This window comes from Pleurodeles waltl, chromosome 2_1 (assembly GCF_031143425.1).
Source record: "Pleurodeles waltl isolate 20211129_DDA chromosome 2_1, aPleWal1.hap1.20221129, whole genome shotgun sequence".
In the NCBI taxonomy this organism is placed as follows: Eukaryota; Metazoa; Chordata; class Amphibia; order Caudata; family Salamandridae; genus Pleurodeles; species Pleurodeles waltl.
In genome coordinates this window covers 704,133,346-704,159,399 of record NC_090438.1, presented here as the reverse complement: position 1 = coordinate 704,159,399, position 26,054 = coordinate 704,133,346, and the positions used below count along the sequence as shown (strand labels likewise).

The following is a 26,054-nucleotide window of genomic DNA, read 5'->3' as shown; positions in this document are numbered from 1 at the left end:
ATCAATATATTATGTCCCAGATGCTCATCTGACAAGTCGTTACGACTGATGATGTGTGAGTCACATGTCAGGCAAAATTTTGTCAGACAGAGTGGGCTGAGATTTTCAGATATATCCAACTCACCTATGTCAGGCTGGCTGGGCCCCCTGAACATCACTCACAGGTCAGATGTGCTGTACACATCCAACCAGCATCGGTGTCAAGAAACACTTGACATCCGTAGGGGTCTAATTTTCTCTGCCAAGTCTTAACATGCAGTGAAAAAGCAAGATTGTTTTGATTTTGTAAAGTACATGAGCATGGAGGGATGTTTGCAGAAATGCAGACACATCAAGACATTTACAGACTACCCTATACCCACATAACCTTCACAGATACAGGCACCACAGAACTCAAAACAACATATACAGTGGCACTCAGTTTTTTTGTGTGTGTGACATGCCTACACGGTAATTTTACTGTGCCTGCCTTCCTGAATTTTGAAACTCAACTCCCTCCTACCTGCTCTTTATTCTTATATTTGTGCAAAGGAAGTCTGCAATGCTGTTGCCCGTGAGGTACATATGTTCTGCCAGGAGGAGAGCATGCACTGCTGCTGCCTGCGATGTTCGTGATCTGTTTGTATAAAGGACCTCTCACCTCCCTCCTTACTCCTTGCACACTCCCCTTGTTGTGTGCTCTCCTCCATCCCTTTCCATGTGACACACCCAGACTATTCACAGTGTGAATGATTTTGTCTTTTCAATAGTCAACAAGCAATGCTAGTCTCTGAGAGGAGCAGGGCTCACAGCAGTGGAAACAAGTGTATGAGTTTTTGATTACCAGGGCATGTAAACTCATAGGTACATGTACTGCGTTTTACCTACATAGCACCCTGCTCTGTGGACTATGAAGGGCCTACCTAAGGGGTGACTTATATGTAGAAAATGGGGAGTGTAAGGCTTGGCAAGTACATTTAAAGTCGAAGTGGCAATAAAACTGCACACACAGGCCTTGCAATGGCAGGTCACAGACTTGGTTAAGAGGCTACTTATGTGGGTGGCACAATCAGCGCTGCAGGCCCACTTGTAGCATTTTTTAATTTATAGGCCCTGGACACATGTAGTGTAGTTTACTAGGGACTTACAGGTTTATCAAATATGCCAGTTAGGTAGGAACCAATGTTATCATGTTTAGGGGAGAGAGCATATGCAGAGTCAGCAATGTAAAGTGCGCAGCGTCCTAAAAGAGGCATGTGATGTGGAGTAGATTATGTGGATTAAAGTAGGATAGATTAGAATGGAGTGGGGTAGATTGAAGAGGGATGTTTGGAGTAGGGTAGTTCGGAGAGGGGTAGATTGAAGTAGAGTGGGGTACATTTGAGTGGGGTGGAATGGGATGCAGCAGATTGGGGTACAAAGGGGTAGAGTAGATTGGAGTGGAATGATTCAAGTAGGGTAGATTGGGGTGGGGTAAATTGGAGTAGGTAGATTGGGGTGGAGTTGGGTGTGCTAGATCTGAGTGTAGTGGACTGGGATGGAGGGGTTACTTTGGAGTGGAGTGGGATAGATTTGAGTGGAGTGTGGTAGATTGGAGTGAAGTGGAATGGTTAGACTTAGTTAGAGTGGAGTGGGAGAGAATAGGGGAGTGGGATAGATTGGAGTGGAGTAGAGTGGGGTAGAGTTGAGTAGATTGGAGTGGGGTAGATTGAATTGGGGAGATTGGGGTGAAGTGGAGTAGATTGGAGTGGAGTTGGGTAGATTAGAGTGGTGTGGGGTAGATTGAAGTGGGGTATATTGGAGTGGTGTAGATTACAATGGGGTACATCAGCCTGGGGTAGAACAAAGTGGGATAGATAGGGGTAGAGTACAGTGAGCTATATTGTGGCAGATTGGAGTAGAGTGAGGTAGATGTGGTAGGTTGTAGTGGGTTAGACTGGAGTGGGGTGGTGTGGAGTGTGGTAGATTGGAGTGGAGTGGGATAGATTGGAAAGGAGTAAACTGAAGTGGAGTGGGGTATATTAGGGTAGAGTGGGATAGACTAGGGTGGAGCAAAGTAGATTTGACTGGTGTTAGATTGGGAGGATTATGATGGGGTAAATTGGAGTTAAGTGGGGTAGAAAGGAGTGGAGTGGGGTAGACTGAAGGGAGATCGATAGGGATGGGATAGTTTGGAGTGAGGTAGATTGGAATAGAGTGATGTGGGGTAGATTGGAGTGGGGGGATTGAGATGAAAAAGTTAGATTGAAATGGAGTAGAGTAGATTTGAATAATTGGAGTGAGATTTGATTGCAGCGAATTGGAGTGGGGTAGTTTTGGGTAGAGTAGAGTGGAGTGTGATAGAGTGGAGTGCAGTGGATTGGAGTGGGGCAGATTTGTGGAGTGGGGTAGATTAGAGTGGAGTGTGGTAGAACAGCGAGGAGAGAAGTTTAATAGGTTGCTGTGGAGTTTGAAGTGGATTGGGGAATATTGGATTTGATATTGGTAAATTGGAGTGGGATAGATTGGAGTGGAGTGGGTTGGATTGGGGTACATTGGAGTGGGATGGATTGGGGTAGAATGGAGTGTGGCAGAGTAGAGTGGATTGGAGTGGAGTGGGGTAGACTGGGGTAGATAAGAGCAGAGTGGGGTAGATTTGAGTGGAGTGCAGTAGATTGGGGTGGAGTGGGATAGATTGGATTGGGATGGGGTTGATTGGGTTAGATTGAGTGTAGTGGCATAGTGTGGAGTATGCACAGTGTGCTAGCATACTGCCATTACAGAAACACACTTCAATTGAAATGACCATTACATTTGCACCGAAATCCAGTTTTACTGCACATAAACAATAATGTGTGCAAATATCATCACCTAGTGTATTGATGTGTTTTGATCGTATTCAAAAAATTGTTTCCACAACACTTCATAATTATCAAGAAAATGTGCTTCATTGTACTAATTCTGATATATTCTGAAACATCAGCGCAGTACATTTTTTGTTGTGTGCTAGAAAAATTTTAAAAATCCCTTCCCGTCTTACATGGGTACTCAGCAGGATGGTCACACAAATTCTTTCACTTTGAAATCAGAGAAAGAAAAATAAACACCAGTCTCCCTGTAGGAGAGAGCCTCACATTTGACCTCGGTCTGTGAATGCACAGCAAATGTGCCATGATAAGGGCAAGATTTTAATGGCCTGTTTACAGAAAGTGAGTTTGTGGAAGAATACAGTAAACACGGTTTAGGCAACAGGTGGGATGAATTGAACCTGGAGAGCATAATGCACACAAAAAGCTAGCAAATAGAAAACCAGAAAGTGAGTTACATACCACAAAGCTGATGGTAATCAATGAGCAGAATGCATTCCTAGGTCAACTTCCCGAAAGTCCCTAGGATGTCTTTAGTTAAGTATACAGCTATGGTGCCTGTTAGACTGTGACCTAAAAAGTGTTCTCAAAATGTCCCTATCATACAACAAAGGCCCGAAGTGTGCAGAAGCAGAGCAGCAATAAAGAATTGTTATTGTAGAGTTGTCAGCAGTGTACACTATGGCATATGCCCTCTTTACAAGTTGGGTGGAATAGTTTGGCATATTTACTACACCTGGTAAATGCCATTACACTGGGATAATGTATTTACCTGGTGGGTAAAAACCTCATATTCCATGTTGAAAAGGAGTCAAAACATGTGGACTCAGTATTTAACAAGCCAAGTTCCATTGTTTTGACTTTTAAAGGTCAAATTGATCACTGTGTAAACTCTTATTTGCAAAGGGATTTAATATAGCCCTCAGTATGTAATAGGTAATAGTCTAACTCTGGTTCCACAACTTTCAAATAATATGAATTAAATATGCTATTTGTGTTCCCACAGGTTACTTGGAACCCCGGAATTTGCCGAGCCATGGGCTCTATCCCTTCGTTCAGAGCCTCTTCTGCAATGCTGGCTCCAGGTGCAAGAACAGCAGTCACACAGAAGTCAGGAGCAGCGCTCCCCGGTGAGCAGTCATCGTGTTTTCTATTTTTTGATTTCCATGAAGCAGAACTCTCCAAATCGATTGGTATTTTTGCTACATGTATTTCAAACATCATTTTACTGAGCTTCTTCAGCAAAAACAGCCCCTCCATTTCCCGTGGGCTTGGCTTACATATGGAAATATTTACATATAAAAGAAATGTATTTATTCCAAAGCTGTTGTTAAAACCGAGTCACAATTTTTGTGAATATTTACAATAAAACAGGTAAATGAAACGTTAGTTTATGATTTTTGTTAATGTTCACAGCATCACTTACAGGTTCCACTCTTGAACTGGTAAAGATATGTGAAGGAATACATTACATTTCTTAACTTCGTACTTCAAAGTGAAGACACACAAGCGTCATGGTAGAATCTGTGCCTGTGGGTGACAGTGTGGTACGACATGTTCAAAAGCCATTTAGGTATGATAGATGTCTCACCAGCCACTGTACTGTGGAAGATGCACTTTATACACTCCTTTGCGTCCACCCCTCTCTGATGCAATGTCCACCCCGACGCAAGTAGGGCAGGGTACGGAGAACTTAGCTTTAACTGACTGTACCCCAAAATAATATAATAAACTACATACATATATTTATATAGCTACAAAGGCTTTCAGCCAGCCCCCTTCATCCACTGGTCTATTCAATTGTCATTCACATTTTGCTTCCGTCCACCACAGCCTAAGCATACCTAGTTCATTATTGACTCACTTTAGTGAAAGTGATGGAATTTTCTCTTGCACATGTTCATATCCACCTAATACGTTTTCTTACACATGTGCTGACCCACCTAACAAGTAGTCCACTTCCGCAAAAGGCTGGTAGGCCAATCTCTGCTTGTATTTCTGCTTTTATTTGAGTTTTTTTTTAAATGTAGGCCATTTTCACTTCCCAAAAGAATACGCATCACCATTAGGCAGCAGCGTTTTTACTTTTTATTACTTTTACACTTTTCATAGATATTGCGGGCCATATTTATACTTTTTATTAAAAAATTAGCGCCGGCTAACGCCATTCTGAAGCACCATGCGGGCGCCATATTTAAACAATGACGTTAGCCGGCGTTAGCCGCCGGCGCTGCCTGGTGTGCGTGGAAAAAAACGACATACACCAGGCAGCGCCGGCGTAGGGGGATATGGAGCTTGGGCGCCAAAAAATGGGGCAAGTCAGGTTGAGGCAAATTTTTTGCCTCAACCCGATTTGCGCCATTTTTTTCGACTCCCAACCCCCATAGAAATGACTCCTGTCTTAGCAAAGACAGGAGTCATGCCCCCTTGCCCAATGGCCATGCCCAGGGGACTTCTGTCCCCTGGGCATGGTCATTGGGCATAGTGGCATGTAGGGGGCACAAATCAGGCCCCCCTATGCCACAAAAAAAAAAAAAAAAGCCTTGGGTGTCTTCCTGGGGTGGGCAAGGGTGACAGGGGGTGTCCCTGGGGGCATGGGAGGGCACCTCTGGGCTCCTTCAGAGCCCACAGGTCCCTTAACGCCTGCCTTTTCCAGGCGCTAAAAAACGGCGCAAAAGCAGCCGTACGTCATTTTTTTTGACCCGCCCACTCCCGGGCGTGAATTTTGCCCGGGAGTGTAAATACGGCGCACATGCCTCGGAGTCAATTTTTTAGACGGGAACGCCTACCTTGCATCTCATTAACGCAAAGTAGGTGTCCACGCTAAAAAATTATGCAAACTCCATGGACTTTGGCGCTAGACGCGTCTAACGCCAAAGTATAAATATGGAGTTAGTTTTGCGTCGGAATTGCGTAAAAAAAAACGACGCAATTCCGGGGCAAACGGAGTATAAATATGCCCCTGCATGTTTGCAAAAAAAACTGGGGCCTGCTAAGCCAGACCTATTGCATTTGGGAATGCTTGTTTGGTTTAACCTTTCTGACTAAATTATGTATTCTTGTTGGTCATACATATATATTAATTTCTCCAAACCCTAACTAGACACGTTAACACGCATAGGGGGTCATTCCAACCCTGGCGGTCGGTGTAAAAGCGGCGGCCAACCCGCAAACAGGCAGGCGGCCAAAAACATTTAATTCCGACCCTGGCGGGAACCGCCAACACAGCCCGCCACTTTAACACTCCGACCGCAACGGCGGTACAGACAAGCAGCGCGGCGGTCACCGCTAACAGACAGGCGGCAGACAATGTACCGCCCACCCTATCACAACTCACCAATCCGCCACCTTTTCCGGGGCAGGAGCCCCGCCGATAAAAACACGGCGGAAACAGACTTCGAACGGGAAAACGCTCACCTCCATACACCCCACGAGGAATCTGGACAGCATGGAACCCGAACTACACATCCTACCAGCTATTGTCTACCTGCTCCTCTACCAGGAGCACGAACGCCGGCGCAGAAGACAACGGTGAGTACTGCACCTACGACACAGGTGAGGCAAAAAATTACAGGGACACACATACGCCACACACCCACCCCCACCCTCACCCACTACAACACACACATCAATGCAGAGCAACAAGTCAGAGTGACACCCCCTAACCCCCCCGGAAGAATGCAAAGACAAAATAAAATGATCATTAAAAATGAAGTATAATATAGCATAATTGAAGTTAAGTGAAATATGAAAATATAAATAAAATATATTACATCATGAACAATATATACATAGGTCAAAAGTCCGGCCCATTTTGGCTATCATCCATTGTTCGTGGGCCAATGGGCCTAAACACATGGGCAAAGCCCACACACGAACCCGATTCCATTGGAGAGAACACTGCAGGGGCATCAGATAGTAAAACTACAGGCACCTCAGGGGGAAGGGAAGGGGGGGCACCTCAGCCAGTTCAGTCCACGACGCCAGATCTACGAGGGGCCTCCATGGCCACTGTACCATCCTGGGGAGTGCAAAGCCACAGTCCATCAAGTGGATTACAGACTCCACTGCTTCTGGAGGAGGCATGGTGCCCAGAGTGCTTCGTGAAGCCCTGGCCGACCCAGATCCGGCCCTGCCAATGGGCCAGCGGTGCTTGAGATGAAGGGCCCAGCGGAGCAGTGCTTGACAGGAAGGGCCCAGCGGAGCGGTGCTTGACAGGAAGGGCCCAGTGGAGCGGTGCTTGAGATGAAGGGCCCAGCGGAGCGGTGCTTGACAGGAAGGGCCCAGCGGAGCGGTGCTTGACAGGAAGGGCCCAGTGGAGCGGTGCTTGAGCGGTGCTTGAGATGAAGGGCCCAGCGGAGCGGTGCTTGACAGGAAGGGCCCAGCAGAGCGGTGCTTGACAGGAAGGGCCCAGCGGAGCGGTGCTTGACAGGAAGGGCCCAGCGGAACGGTGCTTGACAGGAAGGGCCCAGCGGAGTGGTGCAGAGATGAAGGGCCCAGCGGAGCGGTGCTTGACAGGAAGGGCCCAGCGGAGCGGTGCTTGACAGGAAGGGCCCAGCGGAGCGGTGCAGAGATGAAGGGCCCAGCGGAGCGGTGCTTGACAGGAAGGGCCCAGCGGAGCGGTGCTTGACAGGAAGGGCCCAGCGGAGTGGTGCAGAGATGAAGGGCCCAGCAGAGCGGTGCTTGACAGGAAGGGCCCAGCGGAGCGGTGCTTGAGAGGAAGGGCCCAGCGGAACGGTGCTTGACAGGAAGGGCCCAGCGGAGCGGTGCTTGACAGGAAGGGCCCAACGGAGCGGTGCTTGACAGGAAGGGCCCAGCGGAGCGGTGCAGAGATGAAGGGCCCAGCGGAGCGGTGCTTGACAGGAAGGGCACAGCGGAGCGGTGCTTGTCACGGCGGGGCCCTGTTCAGCGGTGCTTGCCACGGCGGGGCCCTGTTCAGCGGTGCTTGCCACGGCGGGGCCCTGTTCAGCGGTGCTTGTCACGGCGGGGCCCTGTTCAGCGGTGCTTGCCACGGCGGGGCCCTGTTCAGCGGTGCTTGACATGTGTTCCCAGGGAACCAGATCGGGCCAATATTTTCCGCTCAGTCGCCATCCGACCTTTCGCTTGCCGGGCCCTCCTGTGCTGGAGTCCTGGGCCCGTGGGTGTCCTCCTTCACACCCGAAATGGGGCTGGTGGGGCCCTCCTGGGCAGCTCGCCTGCTGCCGGAAATGTCCGCCCTGCTGCCCTTGCCCTCCTTCGCCAATTCTCTGGGGCCCTTGCCTCCCTTTGTGGATGTGCCAGGTGACGGTGCCAAGGTATTGCCTTTGGGGGCTGCCGTCTCTGGCCTCTCGCGCCGGCCCTTCCCTTTTTTTGTTTTTTTCCCAGGGGGTGGGCTGGCTGTCCCCTTGCTGCCCTAGAAGCTGGTGGACTCCAATAGCCCTGGACTATGGTCCTTGTAGGTGCAGGGCTTGTGGTGGCTGAGGTGCTGTTTGGACTCTTACGAGATGGAGGGGGTGGGTCAGGTGATGCAAAGAGGTTAATTTTGGAGAGGAAAAACTTTTTAGGAGCAGTGGGAAGGGTAGGTGCAGTGGGTATGGGAGTGGAGGAAGAGGATGTGGTTGTAGGAGAGTCAAGTGTGCTGTCTTTGGGTGCAGGTGCTTGTGACGGAGGCTGTCGTGAGGTGGATGGCTGTTGGGTGGGTGGCTGCCTGCGTTTGTGTGGTTTGGAAGAGGGGGTGACCGACACACTGGGAGAGTTCAAAGGGGACGTGTAAATGGCAGTGGGGGGGTGACTGCACGTGTGCGGAGTGTTCTGGTGGGTGTGCTGGTGATGGACGTACTGGCTGATGGTGGTGTGCATGCAGGTGTGAGTGGAGACGTCACAGGGAGGGAGGAGGGAGACGAGGAGGAGGGGACACAGAGGAGGCAATGGCTGTTGGCATGTCTGCATGTGGATGTTGCATGTGTGAATGCTTGTGTGATCTGTGGTGCTTATGTCTGGATGAGCTGCCCTTGGGTGTTGATGTGTGTGCAGGCTGGTCTGTAGGTGTGGCTGAGATAGGCAGAGGAACAGGGGAGTGGGACTGGGATGAGGTAATTGGAGGGGGGAGGCAGGAGACAGGGACAATGGCTGCCGTCAGTGCTGAGGCCAGAGCGTTGAACGATCGCTGATGGGCAGCCTGACCCGAATGAATGCCCTCCAGGAATGCATTGCTCCGGTGCACCTCCCTTTCTACACCCTGGATGGCATTCAAAAGGGTAGACTGCCCAACAATGAGCGTCTGGAGGAGGTCAATGATCTCCTCACTGAGGGCAGCAGGGGTAACTGGGGCAGGGCCTGAGGTGCCTGGGGCGAAGGAGATGCCCGCCTTCCTGGCCGAGCGGGCAGGGGGCGAACGCTGAGGGGCTGCTTGGAGGGCAGAGCTGGTGCGCGGGGTGGCGGCTGTACCTGTTGTAGCGGTGGGCACGGATGTTGCCGCCACCACAAGGGAGCTCCCTTCCGAGGACGTGTCTGTGTCGCTGACGTCTCCACGGGTCCCCGTTGTGGAGCTCCCCTCGCCCTCCGTCTCACTGGTGAACTCGGAGTCGGTTGCATGGCCCTCCGGGGCCATGTGAGATGCAGCTCCCTCGTGCTCCGATGCCACTTCTCCTCCGCCTGATGATGCTAATGCACACATGAACAGGAAGACCACAAATAAGGGGGGGGGAAGAAAAAATGACATGTTGAGTGCATGCATTGGCGACACCGTTGGCGGAGAGGACAGACACAGAAGCCCCCTGCACTACGCCACGCACTCGGTGTACACTACTCAATTATTGTGACTTGGCCTACAAGCCTATGGACGACAACTGCACACATAGGTGCCCCAGGGCCATGGATAGCTGTACTTAGCACCCTACAGAGGTGGGGGGCGGGGCACAGGGCCATGCCTTACGGAGGGGACCAGCCTACAGAAGTTGCCCTGGCCTAGAGATACCCACAGCCCTCCTCCCCCACCCAGACACCTCCACTGTGTGCTAACATAGCAGAATGTGCTGGTACTCACCCCCTTGTGTCTGCTGTGATGTCCTCATGCGCCCATCCAAATCGGGGTAGGCCACCGCCAGGATCCGGGACATCAGGGGGGTCAATTGACGGGAGCCACCCCTCCTACGTTGGGAGGCCATCCCCAGCAGAGCCTCCGCGGTCTTCCTGCTCCCGCGGCGGATGTCCTCCCACCTCTTGCGGCAGTGGGTGCCCCGTCTGTTGTGGACCCCCAGGGTCCGGACGTCCTTGGCGATGGCACGCCAAATGTCGATCTTCTGATGGGCGCTGACCTATGTGACATGGACAGAGTGGGGAAAAAAATATCATAATTTTCTGCATGGTCGATGTGAGTGGCCCCCCCTCCCCAACTTTGCCATATGGCACATGCTCTCTTCTGTCGTGCGATGCATGCCTCATTCGCTCCCCTCCCCACCATCTTTCATCCACCCGACTCAACACAGGCATTGCCCACAAAGCATGGTCCCAGTGTACTTACCTGTTGGTCTGGAGGACAGTAGAGTAGCGCATACTGGGGGAGGACCCCATCAATAAGTTTCTCCAATTCCTCAGATGTGAAGGCAGGGGCCCTTTCCCCAGTCGCAGCAGCAATTGTATCTTCCAGACCGAGGTCACAGCAGCACTTGCAGTATAGGTCCTCTCCTGTGGATGATCAGGTCTCAAGTGATTAAGCAGATAGAAGATGGCCGCCACGGTGTACCACGCCAGCGCATTGACCTCACATCCCATTGTCACACTTCACAGGTCAGGCAGCCGCCATTTCAAGGGCCCACATGGCTTAATTTGTACTGCGTCACACAGGCCTAGGCCTTGCATTGCCACTCATACAAGCCATTCAATGCATAGCGAATCGTGTTCTGTGCAAGCTGTGGTTACGTACCTGTGGGTTGCTTGACTCTGTGCTCCATGTTGTCCTTCCTAGGCACCGTCCGCTGGAACTTGCGAGGAGATGGAGGAATGTTCCCGTGTACAGACCGCTGGTGGACCTGTCGACAATGGAAGAAAGACATGTCATACTGACATACAGACTTGACCAAGCCACTATACAGGAACTGTGTGCCCAGCTGGAGCCAGACCTGATGTCCCCCATTCGCCAACCCACAGGGATTCCCCCTCTGGTGCAGGTTCTGTCAGTACTCCATTTTTTGGCAAGTGGATCATTCCAAACAACAGTGGCCATATCATCAGGGATGTCTCAGCCTATGTTTTCCAAGGTTTTGTCCAGAGTGTTGTCTGCCCTGATGAAATACATGCGGAGATACATTGTTTTCCCTGAGGTGGGCGATTTGGCTACAGTGAAGGGTGATTTCTATGCCCTTGGCCATATCCCCAACATCATTGGTGCCATTGATGGGTCCCATGTGGCTTTGGTTCCCCCCAGTGGAAGTGAGCAGGTGTACAGGAACAGAAAAAGTTATTATTCAATGAATGTCCAGGTGGTCTGTTTGGCTGACCAGTACATCTCCCATGTAAATGCAAAGTTCCCTGGGTCAGTGCATGACGCGTACATCATGCGAAATAGCAGCATCCCTTACGTGATGGAACAGCTACAGAGACACCGTGTGTGGCTAATTGGTGACTCTGGTTACCCCAACCTGTCGTGGCTACTGACCCCAGTGAGGAATCCCAGGACAAGGGCAGAGGAACGGTACAATGAGGCCCATGGGCGTACTAGCAGGGTGATCGAGCGGACCTTCGGCCTCCTGAAGGCCAGGTTTAGGTGCCTGCATATGACAGGTGGATCCCTAATGTACTCACCAAAGAAGGTGTGCCATATCATCGTGGCCTGCTGTATGCTTCACAACCTGGCTTTGCGACGCCAGGTGCCTTTCCTACAGGACGATGGTCCAGAGGGTGGTGTTGTAGCAGCTGTGGAGCCTGTGGAGAGTGAAGAGGAGGAAGACGACGGGGACGACACAGACAACAGGGACACAGTGATACAACAGTATTTTCAGTAGCACACAGGTACGAATCAACCCCGCCATTTTACATTTACTTAAAGTCTCCTGCCTCTCTACTGTCTGTGTTTCCCCCCAGTTCCTGTTAACTGAGTTGTGACTTTCCCTTCCGTTTTCAGAGCTGTGGGCCCCACTGCGTGACCTCTGCTTTGTTTGCCCATGGACTACAGCTTTGTGACAGTGGTATGTTGTCATCACAATGTAACTGAACATTTTGGCAACGTTATGTCTAATACATTTGTTCAAAATTCAAGCAGACTCCTGATTTTTAAAGTGCAATAAGTGATTTTATTTAAAGTGCTAAATTTAGGGACATGATTGTAAAACGGTGATGGGTGATGGTGGAGTAATGTCCATGGCAGAGTCCAGTTTTCAGTCTCACAGCTGCATTGTCCATATGCCTGTGGAAGGATGGAGCAGGGGCAGTTTAAGTTTGGACAGGGTGACAATGTGGGACAGTGGGATGACATTAGGGGGTATCGTTTGCTGGCGGGGGTCTTGGCATCCTACTCTGTCTTCTTGTGAGATCTCAGGTTCCGCTTGCAGGGTGGTTCTTCTTCTGCAGGAGGTGGGGTTCTGGTGGCCTGTCGTTGTGTGGGGGCCTCCTGTCCACTAGCGCCGGCGGAGGTGGTAGGCTGTTCCTGGTCCATGCTAGTGACAGGGGCCCTTTGTGGTGCCACATGGTCCCGCAATGTGGTGACTATCTGGTTAACGGCCACGACGATGGTCCCCATTGCGGAACTAATGTTTCTCAGTTCCTCTCTAAACCCCATGTACTGTTCCTCCTGCAGTACCTGGATCTCCTGGAACCTGGCCAGTACCGTAGCCATCGTCTCCTGGGAGTGGTGGTATGCTCCCATGATGGAGGAGAGGGCCTCTTGGAGAGTCGGTTCCCTGGGCCTGTCCCCCCCCTGTCGCACAGCAGCCCTCCCAGTTCCCCTGTTTCCCTGGGCCTCAGTCCCCTGGACCGTGTGCCCACTACCACTGCCCCCAGGTCCCTGTTGTTGTTGGGGTGGTGGGTCAACCTGGGTGCCCTGTAGTGGTGGACACACCGCTGATTGACGTGTCCTGGAGACAGAGGCATGGGCCCACTGGGTGGGAGCTGTGCTGGTGTTCCCAGAGGGGGTTAGGTCTGCTGTAGCCTGTGGCTGTCTGTGGGGAACCGACTGTCCCGAGGTCCCCGATGGGCCGGGCTGGTCATCTGGGTCCAGGGAGACAGAGCTGCTGTCATCACTGGGGGCCTCTTCTGGGGGTGCGATGGACATCTCTGGACCCTTCTGGGCGGTGTGGTGGCGTTCGGGTCCTGCAGGGGTATAAGAGTATGGTTATTGTTTCTGTGTGTGCCATTTTGTGTAATGGGTGGGTGGCTGTGTACCCCAGTGCTGGCATTCCCTTGTGGGGGCTTTTGTGACGGTGGCTTGTGGGGGAGATGGGTATGTGCAGTGGGCATGCTTTGGTGATGGTTGTCCATGCTTTGGGGAGGCATGCAGGGCTAGGTTTTGGGATGGGTGGGTTGTGATGGTGAGCCATTTGCAAGGAGTTGGTGTGATGGGGGTGAGGGTGGGGGTATGATTTGGCATGCAGGTGGGGTGGGGGGAATGAAGTAGTGAAGCTTTGACTTACCAGAGTCCATTCCTCCGCCTACTCCTGCGAGGCCCTCAGGATGCAGGATGAGCAAGACTTCCTCCTCCCATGCTGTGAATTCTGGTGGAGTAGGTGGGGGTCCGCCGCCAGTCCGCTGTACCGCGATGTTGTGCCTTGATACCATGGAACGCACCTTCCCCCATAGGTCGTTCCACCGCTTCCTGATGTCGTCCCGATTTTGTGGATGCTGTCCCACAGCGTTGACCCTGTCCACTATTCTGCTCCATAGCTCCATCTTCCTGGCAATGGTGGTGTGCTACACCTGTGCCCCAAAGAGCTGGGGCTCTACCCGAACTATTTACTCCACCATGACCCTGAGTTCTGCATCAGAGAACCTGGGGTGTCTTTGGGGTGCCATGGGGTGGTGTGGATGGGGTGAGGGGTGGTGTATGTGTTGTAGAGTGTGGTGAGTGTGGTGGTGTATGGTGTTTTGTGCGTGGAAATTGTGTGGGTGATGTTGTGATTTGCCTCTGTGTGATGGTCTACTCTATGCTGTGCTGTCTCTCTCTGTCCTTCAGTCGCAATTGTGGTCGTAAGGGTTTGTGGGTGATGTGGGTGTGTGTTTTATATTTAATTGGGTGTGTGGGAGTGGTGTGTGTATGTGTCTCAGGTGTGTGTATTTTGAATTGTCCAATGTGGTTGTGTTTTGTAAAGGTGTGTGTATTTTGACCGAGGCGGTGTGTACCGCCAATGGAATACCGCGGTTGAAAGACCGCTGCGGGGATTTGTGGGTCGGAATGGCATGGGCGTATTTCTGTTGGCGTGACGGTGGAGGTTTGGTCATCGCCAGTTTTTCGCAGGCCGTTGCTGTGGCGGACTTTTGTTGATGTCGGGTTTTTGGCGGTTTGCCAGTTGCGGGTCAGAATGACCGTGGCGTTTTACCGTGACCGCGGCGGTGTTATGGCGGTCTTCTGACCGGCGGTAAGCGCCTTTTACCGCCGTGGTCAGAATGACCACCATAGTCACACTCAAACAAACGACTTTGTAATACCTTCAAACGGTCATGTCAATCTTCAAGTACATCAAATCAAGCAAGCCTTTATCTGCTACTCGTTTTCACTTAGTTATTCATCCTGATTCAAACATCTTACACGAACGCTCTAGTAAACCGCTCACATCTGAACTATACCCTCAGAAGGAAACATAGCAAAACAAAAATAGGCATTCTATATAAAACATGTATCTCTAAAAACAACCTAATAATACTGACTCTGCAAAAAGGTAATGAGGGATAATCTTAGACTGCATAAATCAAGATTAAAATGGATTGTACTCCTACATTCCCACTCTTAGAAACACAGAACCCCACAGAAACACATATGGCCGACCAGAGGCTTTCACCAACCAAACATCGCAATACACCATTTAGACCACCCTAAAGGATCTACCTGAAAAGGATACTCCAACAAAAAAATTGCATTCTACACCAAAGTCAGTCACGCAACACATACGCATGCACAATTAGCTACACTTACCTCTAGAAAAGATGGTGATGGAAAGGCCACACCGTCCCTGGAATCAAGTGAAACTGCACCAAGTCACCAGATACACAGTCTGGGCTTTCGCACAATGTATACAGGATAATGTTTCCCACTCAGACCTAACCAAACATGCAGCTTTTTGCTACCACACACATCTCGCAGCTGTCATATCCAATAACCCGTGTAAATGTGAGGTATTGTGTGTTACAAGTACCAAGAATATAACACGATTCATACAAAAAAGGGCTGAGAAAAAAATAGCGTTTTTTCAAATCACTCTGAAAGGATAAAGCTAGGCAGGTAAACACGAAGGAAATTAATTTGGCAGGAAAGTATATAACAAATAGTCACCGTAAGTGTTTATGCAAAGCAGTGTGTACATAGTGATTGGCAATTGAAAGGGATCCAAAGTGTATGGAGAAATCATCTTATGACATATTATGCGTATCTTGTGAAACACTCTAACTACTCTACAAACCCTTGAACCCCGATCCTAATTAATATTTACCTCCAGCAGCTTCTGGATAAACTCTGGCCCCAAGGACTCCGTTTCTGCTCAAATGCCAGTGCCAGTTCTATCTGGTTACCTGTCTGTGGCACGCAGGAGAGCTGTGGCAGAGTGGAATAGTCTTTGAGTGGGCACAATGTGTATACATAATCACAGGACAGTTGTGACACAGAGTGAAATAGATTTGCATTGGGCACTATGGGGGTCATTCTGTCCGCCGCCCGCCTGGCGGGAACCGCCAAATGGCCGTTCCGCGGTCAGAAGACCGCGGAGGCCATTCTGACTTTCCCGCTGGGCTGGCGGGCGCCCGCCAAGGGAGCGCCCGCCGGCGCAGCGGGAAAGGCCCTGCAACACAGAGGCCGGCTCCGAATGGAGCCGGCAGTGTTGCAGGGGTGCGACGGGTGCAGTTGCACCCATCTCGATTTTCACTGTCTGCTCTGCAGACAGTGAAAATCATGCTGGGGCCCTGTTAGGGGGCCTCTGCACTGCCCATGCCAGTGGCATGGGCAGTGCAGGGGCCCCCAGGGGCCCCACGACACCTGTTCCTGCCATCCTGTTCCTGGCGGTCAAAACCGCCAGAAACTGGCTGGCGGGAAGGGGGTCGGAATCCCCATGGCGGCGCGCATGGAGGTTCAGCCCAGCCAGGGGAAATCTGGCGGGAAACCGCCGGATCCCCTTTTCTGACTGCGGCTTTACCGCCGCGGTCAGAATGGGCCCTGAAGCACCGCCAGCCTGTTGGCGGTGCTTCCGTTGCCCGCGGCCCTGGCGGTCTTAGACCGCCAGGGTCGGAATGACCCCCTATGTGTATAGATGGGCACACAGGAAACGTGACATCTCAGAGTGGAATTGTCTTGAATTAGGCGTTAAGGAAATGCCTCTTTTTGAACGTCTCCTCCCCCCACATTTCTGGACTGAAGCAGCTGGGTTTTCGACTCTGAAAGTGCATTGAGGCCTGCAGACCAGTGTTTTAATAATGAACAAATTGCATGTTGAATTTTATATACCCAATTGGTGAGGCCTGACTTACTTATTTACAAGTCCCTGGCATGTGGTACCCAGGGTACCAACAGCATGTACGACAGAGTTTCCACTGAGAGATGCAGCACTGGTTGTGCCACCATTCAGGTGACAAGGCACAGAATGTCTCATGGATGGACAATCAATCAATCAATCAGGGTATTTGTAAAGCAAGCTATTCACCTGTGAGGGTCTCAAGGCGCTGAGGAAGGGGGGGTGAGCTGCTACTGCTCGAACTGCCATGTCTTGATGTGTCTCCTGAAGGTAAATAGGTCCTGTGTTTGTCCAGGTGGGTGGGAAGAGTGTTCCACATTTTGGCAGCGAGGTGGGAGAACGATCTGCCACCCGCGGTCATTTTGTGGATGTGTGGGATGGTGTCGAGGGCATGGTCAGCGGAACAAAGCTGTCGGGTTGGGGTGTGGAAGGAGAGCCGTCTGTTGAGGTATTCTGGTCCGGTGTTGTGCAGTGCCTTGTGAGCGTGGGTGAGGAGTTTGAATGTGATTCTCTTGTTGATGGGGAGCCAGCGTAGGTCTCTCAGGTGGGCTGTGATGTGGCAGTGGTGGGGGATGTCCAAGATGAGGCGTGCGGAGGCATTCTGTATGCGCTGCAGTCTTTTCTGGAGCTTGGCAGTGGTTCCTGCATAGAGGGCATTGCCGTAGTCCAGTTTGCTGCTTACGAGGGTCTGGGTGACTGTCCTTCTGGTTTCAGTGGAGATCCATTTGTAGATCTTCTGAAGCATGTGGAGGGTGTTGAAGCAGGAGGAAGAGATGGCGTTGACTTTCTGGGTCATTGATAGTGATGAGTCCAGGATGAATCCCAGGTTGCGTGCATGGTTGGTGGGTGTTGGTGCTGTTCCTAGTGTGGCAGGCCACCAGGAGTCGTCCCATGCGGAGGGGGTGGAGCCGAAGATGAGGACCTCAGTTTTGTTCAAATTCAGGCAGCTGTTCTTCATCCATTCGGCGATGGCCTTCATTCCTTCGTGGAGGTTGGTTTTGGCTATGGTGGGGTCCTTGGTAAGGGAGAGGATCAGCTGGGTGTCATCGGCATATGAGACGATGTTGAGGTTGTGAGATCGGGTGACGTTTGCAAGTGGAGCCATGTAGACATGAAAGAGGGTCGGGCTGAGGGCTTATCCCTAGGGTACGCCGCAGCTGATTTTGGTGGCTTCAAAGCGGAATAGAGGGAGACGGACTCTTTGAGTTCTACTGGTGTGGAAGGAGGTGATCCAGTCCAGGGCTCTGTCGTGGATCCCTGCGTCATTGAGGCATGTGCATAGGGTGTAGTGGCAGGCGGTGTGGAACGCGGCTGAGAGGTCCAGGAGGATGAGGGCTGTGGTTTCGCCATTGTCAAGTATGGTTCTGATTTCGCCCGTGGCGGCGATGAGGGAGGTTTTGGTGATGTGGTAGCTGTGGAATCTGGATTGGGATGGGTCCAGAGTGTTGTTCTCCTTGAGGAAATGGGTCAGTTGTTTGTTGACAATTTTCTATATGACTTTTGCCGAAAAGTGGAGCAGGGAGATGGGCCGGACGTTCTTGAGGTCCTTTGGGTCCGTCTTGGGTTTCTTCAGGAGGGCCTTGATCTTGGCGTGTTTCCAGCTCTCATGGAAGGTGACGGTCTTGAAGGAACTGTTGATGACCTTCCGGAGTTGGGGTAAGATGACGGAGCTTGCTTTGTTGAAGATGTGGTGAGGGCAGGGGTCGGATGGTGAGCCAGAGTGGATGGTGTTCATGATTATGATGGTGTCGTTGTCATTGACGTGGGTCCAGGAGAGCAGGAGACAGGTGGGTGGTGAGTCTGTGGTGTCGGTGGTTGACAGGGGGATCTGAGTATTAAAGCTGTCATGGATGTCTGCAATCTTGTGGTAAAAGAAGGTGGCTAGGGAGTCGCAGAGATCTTGTGATGGCAGGATGTCGTTGAGAGTAGGGCTGGGTTTGGAGAGCTCCTTCATGATGTTGAAGAGCTCCTCATAGCTGTGTGCATTGTTGTCGAGGCGTTCTTTGAAGGCGGTTCTTTTGGTGGTTCGGATGAGTTGGTGGTGTCTGCGGATGGTGTTCTTGAAGGCTGTGTGGTTGTCCGGTGTCTGATCTTGGCACCACTTCTTCTCAAGTCTTTGGCATGTTTGCTTGGAATCTTGGAGGTCAGCGGTAAACCAGAAGGCCTTTCTGTCAGTGCGTCTGTTAGAAGGTTTCTTGATCGGGGCGAGAGTGTTGGCACAGTCGTCGATCCATCTGCGGTGGGGAATCCGTAGGGGATGATGGTGTGTTGTGGGTTTCTTGAAGGAGAAGTGGGCGCCGCGGTGGTTGGTCTAGTGGAGTTCGGTGGTATGGCTGAAGGAGACGTGTTTGCTGGCGGAAAAAATTGAGTTGAGCGTGTGTCCTGCAGAGTGGGTGGGTGTCGTGACGAGCTGCTTGAGGCCGAGGTTGTCGAGTTTGTCAAGCAGGGTGGTAGAGTTTTTGTCGTCGGTGTTCTCGAGGTGGAAGTTCAAGTCCCCGAGGAGTATGTAGGCTTTGGATGCAAAAGCGTGCGTGCTGATGCCGTCGGTGATGAAGTCGCTGAACTGCTGTCGGGGGTCTGTAAACGAGGGTCCCTCTGAGGGTGGTGTTCGGGTCGGTGTGGATCTGGATGTGTTTGGCAGTGCTGAGGGTGTCTTCGGTACTGGACAGCATTTTCCCTGCTAGTTCGACTTTGCTATTTAAATCAATGGCAAAGCCACCCTATCCCTTAACATTATTTGTAGGCCCCCTTAAGAAAGGCCTTGTTCGACCAGCTCTTTTTTGTAGGGTCATATCCAAACTTTTTGCCTTCCTCCTCCTATTTTTCTGACATCTTATTGTTGGCTCAAGGACTCTGAGCACTTTATCACTGCTGATCAGTGCTAAAGTGCATGTGTTCTCCCTTCTAAACGTGGTATGATTGGCTTACACCTGATTGGCACACTTAATTTACCGGTAAGTCCCTTATACAGTGGTATCCTCTATACCCAGGGCCTGTAAATTAAATGCTACTAGTGGCCTGCCGCGCAGCTTGCACCACCCATAGAAGTAGCCTTTCAAACCTGTGTCAGGCCTGTCACTGCAGAGCCTGCGTGAGCAGTTTACTGCCACATTGACTTGACAAGTCCAACTACTTGCCAAGGCCTAAACTTCCTCTGTACTACACCTCTGTCACCCCTAAGGTAGGCCATAGATAACCCTATGGGAAGTCTGCTGTGTATGTAAAAGACAGAGCATAAGTCTTTATGTACTACATGTCCTAGTAGTGACAAACAGCCTATTTAGTTTCTCACTGCTGTGAGCGGTGCTCCTCTCATAGGATTGCATTGGGATTGCATTGGAAATGCCCTAAAATATGTGTAAGTGGTATTGTCTGATCTATGTGGGCTGATGTAGGCATGTTTGGTATGTTGGAATGTTAGTGAGAAATGCTGTTTACTGGTATAGGTGGATTTTTTACTTCTATTGTAGAAATTCCACTTTTAGAAAGTGGGCATTTCCATGGGCTTCTAACTCTAGTGCTTTTGCAGCTAGACTCCAATCTATGTTGATTTAGCTTAAGGCGGGCCCCAAGCCAGGAGGTTCGTCCCACCCAGCCACATTGTGTGTCGAGGAGACGTGCGGTCTCCAAGGACAGAGGGAGACGGATCGGGCAGGAGGCACCCCTGCTTCCCCTTCATAGCTCTGCCTTCCAGAGGAGCAGCGCCGGCCAAGAGCTCTACGTGGGGGAGCCGAAGGAGGGTTCCCCCGCTATTCTCATGAGAGGCGTGGGGATGCCTCCCAATGAAGGGCGTTTGTTACTGAGGGTAAGTCCCTCTTGATATCTCGAGGCATCATATGGGAAGTGTGCTACAGCTGGCAGGATGGGGAGGAGAACCTCAACGGAGGTCCAGTGCCTGCCCACCCTTCTTGGGGATCACTATGGATGTGATAAAGAGAGCACAGGAGCTCCTATACATGGGGCTATGGCCTCAGTTGTACTTACTATATTTCATGCAAAAGGAACGCAGGAGCGCAATGACCCTCAAGAGAGTCTTGTTGGGGGGATTAGCCTGAGACCGGCAGCACAAGCCTGTGTGTTTCCCTTGCCTTCCTTGCTCCTGTTGCATTGTTTCTTGTGACCTGGTCCATATTACATCTTGTACTTGCCATGTTGGGAGGGGGAAGTGTATATTTTCAGGAGGAGCATTTCAGAATGATTTGGTGACAAATGCAATATGACAATGTTCTCATGATGTGTGCCTTTATCTGGGTGATAATGATGATCCGCTATTTGAGAATGTCACATTCTATGTGCATTTATTCTTTGAAATATTATACCTGACTTATGCAATATGGAGACGTTCCCTTCATTTGCATTCATGATGATGTCTTGGCACTCATGATAAGGTGTCTGTTATGACATGTACCTTTGTGGTGATAATGATGACCTGACTAGTGGTTGTGCTGCAGAATAATAGTAACCTATGTGTTTACCTGACTACTGCTTGCTTTCGCAGAGTACTACTAACATGTGCGATGTTCTGACAATTGCTTGTGTAGCAGATTTTCTGGTTTGCTTCAAACTAAGATGAAAACAATGCCAATTTATGCAGCTCTCTTAGTTTGAGTAATGAATTCATACTGGCACTTCCCAAATGTCAAATAAAAGCGCATGAAAACATGAACATGAGCATTTACCTTGAATGCAGTAAAACGTGTAAATGCCAAAATACTCACAGTAGTTAAACAATGACAGGCATAATAAAGTGAAATGCATCCTCAATTAATGCATGCAGTGAATATATATATTTGTGCACAGCGAAGCTTGATAACTAAGAATAAAAATCCATCTCCATGGCGATCAAATCCATCATCATCCTGGTGCCAATGTCAAGCTGAGGAACCCTGGACAGCTGAGACAGGAGAACACCTTCCCCGGTGGTTTTTCATTTTGGGCAATGCATCCACCCCCAAAATGAGTTCCTTCTGCTTCAGTGCCAAGCTTCCCCACCTTATATACCTTAAACAAAGCCAAGAGGAAGTTTCTGGCAGCCCCTCCTCTCTTTGCGTAATCGCTGGCTGTACTCGGTCTGTGCCAAAAACATGCAAAGGTTCGGGCCCTGTCCCGATGCGCATTCCAGCGATAGAGGGGCAGTACTTTTCTGTAATTCTGTAATGAAAACATTGAAAACACTCCCAAGCTGAGATTGTCTTATCGCGTCTACTGTTCACAACCCCCATGTTATGTTCCTGCACAATGCAACCTGGTGAGGGTGTAAAGAAGCACAAACAAGTTCTATGTAGAAAACAAGCTCGGTGTGGAAAAATCCTCCGCAACCGATGTGACGGCAAGCACCTGAAGCTAAGCTAAGCATAAAATGGAGTCAGCTGTCAAGATGGAGTTGGTAGTTAAATACAGATAGCATTACACAGAATACTACTGATACATCTTGTTTTTGGCCTAATTATGTTTTATGCAATGCAGTATATTTTATATAACATGTTGTGGAGTTTCCTTTCTAGTGTGTTTATTGTGACACATGTGTTGTGTGTGTTGTGCAAACGCCTTACACATGAGCAGGGGTTATCTTGGGTGTGTAGCTCCCTTGCCCTGACCAGAGTGGTGATTTCTGCCTGGCTGAGGTGCATACCCAACCCAACCAGAGCCTTGAGCAAGCCTTGCATCTAATTGCATCCCAAGCATAAATTCAGAAAACAATGGTTCATCAAGGTCATATGCTTCAACAACAGGCAGTGTCTTATCATTAAGTATCACTGGACTGTTCAGAAAACAAAATGATCTCCTTACTACATAAAATTGAGATTCCACAGAATGAGTTGGTGACAAATGCAATATGACAATGTTCTCATGATGCATGCATTTATCTGGATGATAATGATGATCTGCCATTTCGAAATGTCTCATTTTATGTGCATTTGTTCTTGATAATGATTCACCTGACTTATGCAATATGGAGATGTTCCCATCATTTGCATTCATGATGATGTCTTTGCACTCATGTTAAGGAGTTTGTTATGACAAGTAGTTTTGTGTAATAATGATGACCTGACTACTGCTTGTGCTTCAGAATAATAGTAACCGAAGTGTTTACCTGACTACTGTTTGCTTTGGCAGAGTACTAGTAACTTGTGTGATGCTCTGACAACTGCTTGTGTAGCAGGATACTACTGATACATGTTGTTTTTGGTCTAGTGATGTTTTATGCAATACACTATATTTCATATAACTTGTTGTAGAGTTTCCTTTGTGGTGTATTTATTGTGTCTCATGTGTTGTGTGCATTGTGCAAACGCTTTATATATTGCCTCTGGGAAAACCCTGACTGCTAGTGTCAAGCTACCAAGGGGGTGAGCAGGGGTCATCTTCGGTGTGTAGCTCCCAGGCCCTGACTAGAGTGGTGAGTTCTGCCTGGCTGAGGTGCATACTCTAGCCAACCAGAGACCCCGTTTCTAAAAGGCTTATAGAGTCCTATAGCAGGGAGATATATTTTGTAACGTAACACATATGTTTTATGATGTGTCTTAGCAGCAACACTTCCAAATAATAGTTTTGCTGTGGGTAAAGTTGGTAGCCCCATTAGCTAATAAAGAGTTACAGGTGGCATTCCAACCCGGCTAATTTTTTACTGGGACTACCGAAGTGTGTCAAAATGATCATTATATTTAATGCCACCTGATACGCAGGTTGAAATCAATGTCACTATTAATGATAGGCAACTTTTAGAAAATTGCCACTCTGTGCTCTGCTCCCCCAGCAGCCAAAGGCATAATCAGACAGACAACTTTCTGACCACATAGGGAGATGTGTGAACAACTCCTAGGCTCAGCAACAAAGGCTGTGATGCAGCAGCTAGGTGTCACCTTCACTGTCAGGATTGCTTCTCAAGGTGTTAGCCCAGAGTTATGTCCCAAAGGCGAAGCTGTCTTTGATGGGCTGCTGGGCCCAGCACCCCTGAGCAGAATGCCTTTTGTTCCTGTAGACAACATGGAGACAGGGCCAGAGAAGGGAAACTCACCCCTAAACAGGCTTTATCAGGGGTGTGTTGCCCTCAGGTAGCGACACCTCTAGGGTGGGCTACCTTGCTCCTGACGACAGGGGAAAGGTCCTGCCATCTTGAAGGGGCAATAATGTGGTATTCTTGGATAGCCAGATGCTACACATTATAGAAACTTCATCACTAGGTAGGAGGCGACCCAGTAGCCTATTGGCTGGGGAATGCATGGTCCCCTCAGGGCACTTTCCTGGGATAAATATAGCACCCTTGGCATGTTGACCCTCAGTACTCGCTGGACTTGGAAGGAGAACAAGAAGAAGGCCACTGTGCACCCACTGGAAGCGCACAAAGAGGGTCGGCAATGCGGGAACTACTACACTTTGGGCTATCGGAGTTTGGACCCTGTTCTGCATGCCTGGCTTAGTGAACAGCTGATTCCTGGCCTAGCCCAAAACAGAGACTCCAAGGGTCAGTTAACTGACCTCTCAGAATGGCCTTGGGGACATTAAAGCTGAAAGAGCCCAAATTGCATCTCTAGTAGCCACCACACAAATTTTACTGCTACCGGATGTCGGGCACCCCAAAGGACATTTCAGAGATAACCAAACTGGAGCTGTGGGTATTGGTTGTGACTGGATTCGTCGATCAAGAGGGACACTAGCCCCCACCACAGGTTTGCACTGTGACCGCTGTGTTGCAAAAGCGCAAGGTCTGCAATGGGAACCATAGGATCCCTGCATAGAGGGCTTTGCAGGACCCTGAGATCCGTGGACAGAGTTGCCCCCACAAACCTGTGGACAGAGGACTCAACCAGACTTCACCCCTATTGATGCACAGCATCAGGAGCTTCCCTGAGCATCTTTAGCCTGCATCCCTCAGCATCAGGGCCACTCCATTGTTGTTTTTGGTGGGTATTCTGTAAAGTCTGGCTCTTGCTCTAAAAACGCTTTAGTAGCCAAGTAACTGTCTAAAGTATATTTTCTGGCCCCCTAGACCTCTGTCCTAATGGAGTTGGTCACCTAACTCAGACCGGAGTTGTCAAACTAACTTGTACACATTTTCCAAAAGTTTTTAAACCTTGTGTTGGCCAATGCTTGTTTGTGGTTGATATAAACGTTATTTATTATTTCTAAAATCTGCATCTCCAGAACCCCCTGGGGGATTTTGATGATTAAGGTCTCAAAAAATTCAAAACATTTACTCTATTTTTAAAAATGAGTGTCTTGTTTCATTTTGTTGTGTGGCTTTCTCATTCTGTTTGGTGCTATTAAATGCTTTACACATTGTTCCTTTTGCTAAGCCTTACTGCTCAAAGCTACAGCTACCAGGGTTGAGCTTAACGCTAAGTAAACATACCTGACTGGACCCAAGACAGTATGTGTTTGTACTGTACTGAAGGACTTTCCAGCCATATCATATAGTACACCCAAATTCTCACATTGGTGCCTAGTGGCGGGATCAAGAACTTGTGTTTAGCTGTACCAGATAACTAATAAGGTAATACCTGACTGAAAGAGTTTTTGCCTAGTCAAGAAGTAAAAGTTTGGCCACATTCTGACATTCTAAAGGCACCTGATATTAAGAAGGAAAAAGTCCAATGAGTTTTTCTTTGTATTACAAAAAGTCTGCAAGACTGTAGGGCAAAGGAATCATCTTGGTCATCGTGTCCACTTTAAGGGCTTTGTGAAAAGAAAGAAACATCCTTCCAGGAGTCCCAGCTAGGGCGTATGGCCTGGAAAAAGCCCTTAAAGCCTGGGAAGAGGCAAGGAAAGCACAGGCCCTGCTTGGGGATGGGATTACCCCTGAGAGTGGTGATGAGGATGACAATGTGGGTCCATTCACAGAAGAAGACCAGGCGAGTGTGGTCCCCATAAGTCATTCAAGGCATGACTCCCTGTCTGGGAGTGAACGGAGCTTCACATCTGTGAGGAGGCCTAGGGACATAGAGGTCCAGCTTAACATCCTGAAGCTACAAGAGAGGAAGCTTGCCCTAAAAGAAAAGGGATTGACCTTGGAGGAGAGAAGGGTCATTCTGATGATGAGACCCCAGGAGATTGGTGGCAGCAACAGAGTGACAGAGGTAACTGCTGAGGGTGCCTATGATCAAAGGTTGCCAAAAGGGATTGTGCCTAAGTACAGAGACAAATGGCTGGCATCATATGAGAGAGATGAGAAAGGTGGGTGCTCAACATTGGGGGTCCTTAGTGTAGGAGCGCATTCCATCTGTTGGGAGAGATAGATTGCTGACACTAAAATATGATGTGGCAGAATTTTACACTCACATGAGAGGTGCACTTATTGAGCTTTTTGGCCTAACTCCTGTAGAGTACAGACAGACGTTTAGAAGCACACAAAAAGGAGCAACACAATTATGGGTTGATTTTGTAGATGCCTGTGTGAAGTCACTGGTTGGGTGGATTAAAGGTAACAAAGTTGATACTTATGAGGAAATGTACAATTTAGTGGTTAAAGAACACATTTTCACAAATTGTTCCTCAGAGAAGTTAAATCAGAGTCTGGTAGACTCTAAGCTATCGAGCCCTAGAGAGCTGGGGAGGATAGCTGATGAGTGGGTACTCGCTAGGGTATCTAAAAGTCCTCTGGTGG

At 49.6% G+C, this 26,054-nt stretch overlaps 1 protein-coding gene across 1 annotated transcript in view; it reads left to right on the top strand.

The window, feature by feature from the left end:
• The window catches only part of LOC138260160 (ATP-binding cassette sub-family A member 13-like), a 298,329-nt gene that overhangs the window by 227,920 nt on the left and 44,355 nt on the right, over window positions 1–26,054 (top strand). The window contains exon 3 of the mRNA XM_069208388.1: window positions 3,832–3,955. Coding sequence (XP_069064489.1) covers window positions 3,832–3,955 — 124 coding nt within the window. The remainder of the gene's footprint in view (window positions 1–3,831; window positions 3,956–26,054) is intronic.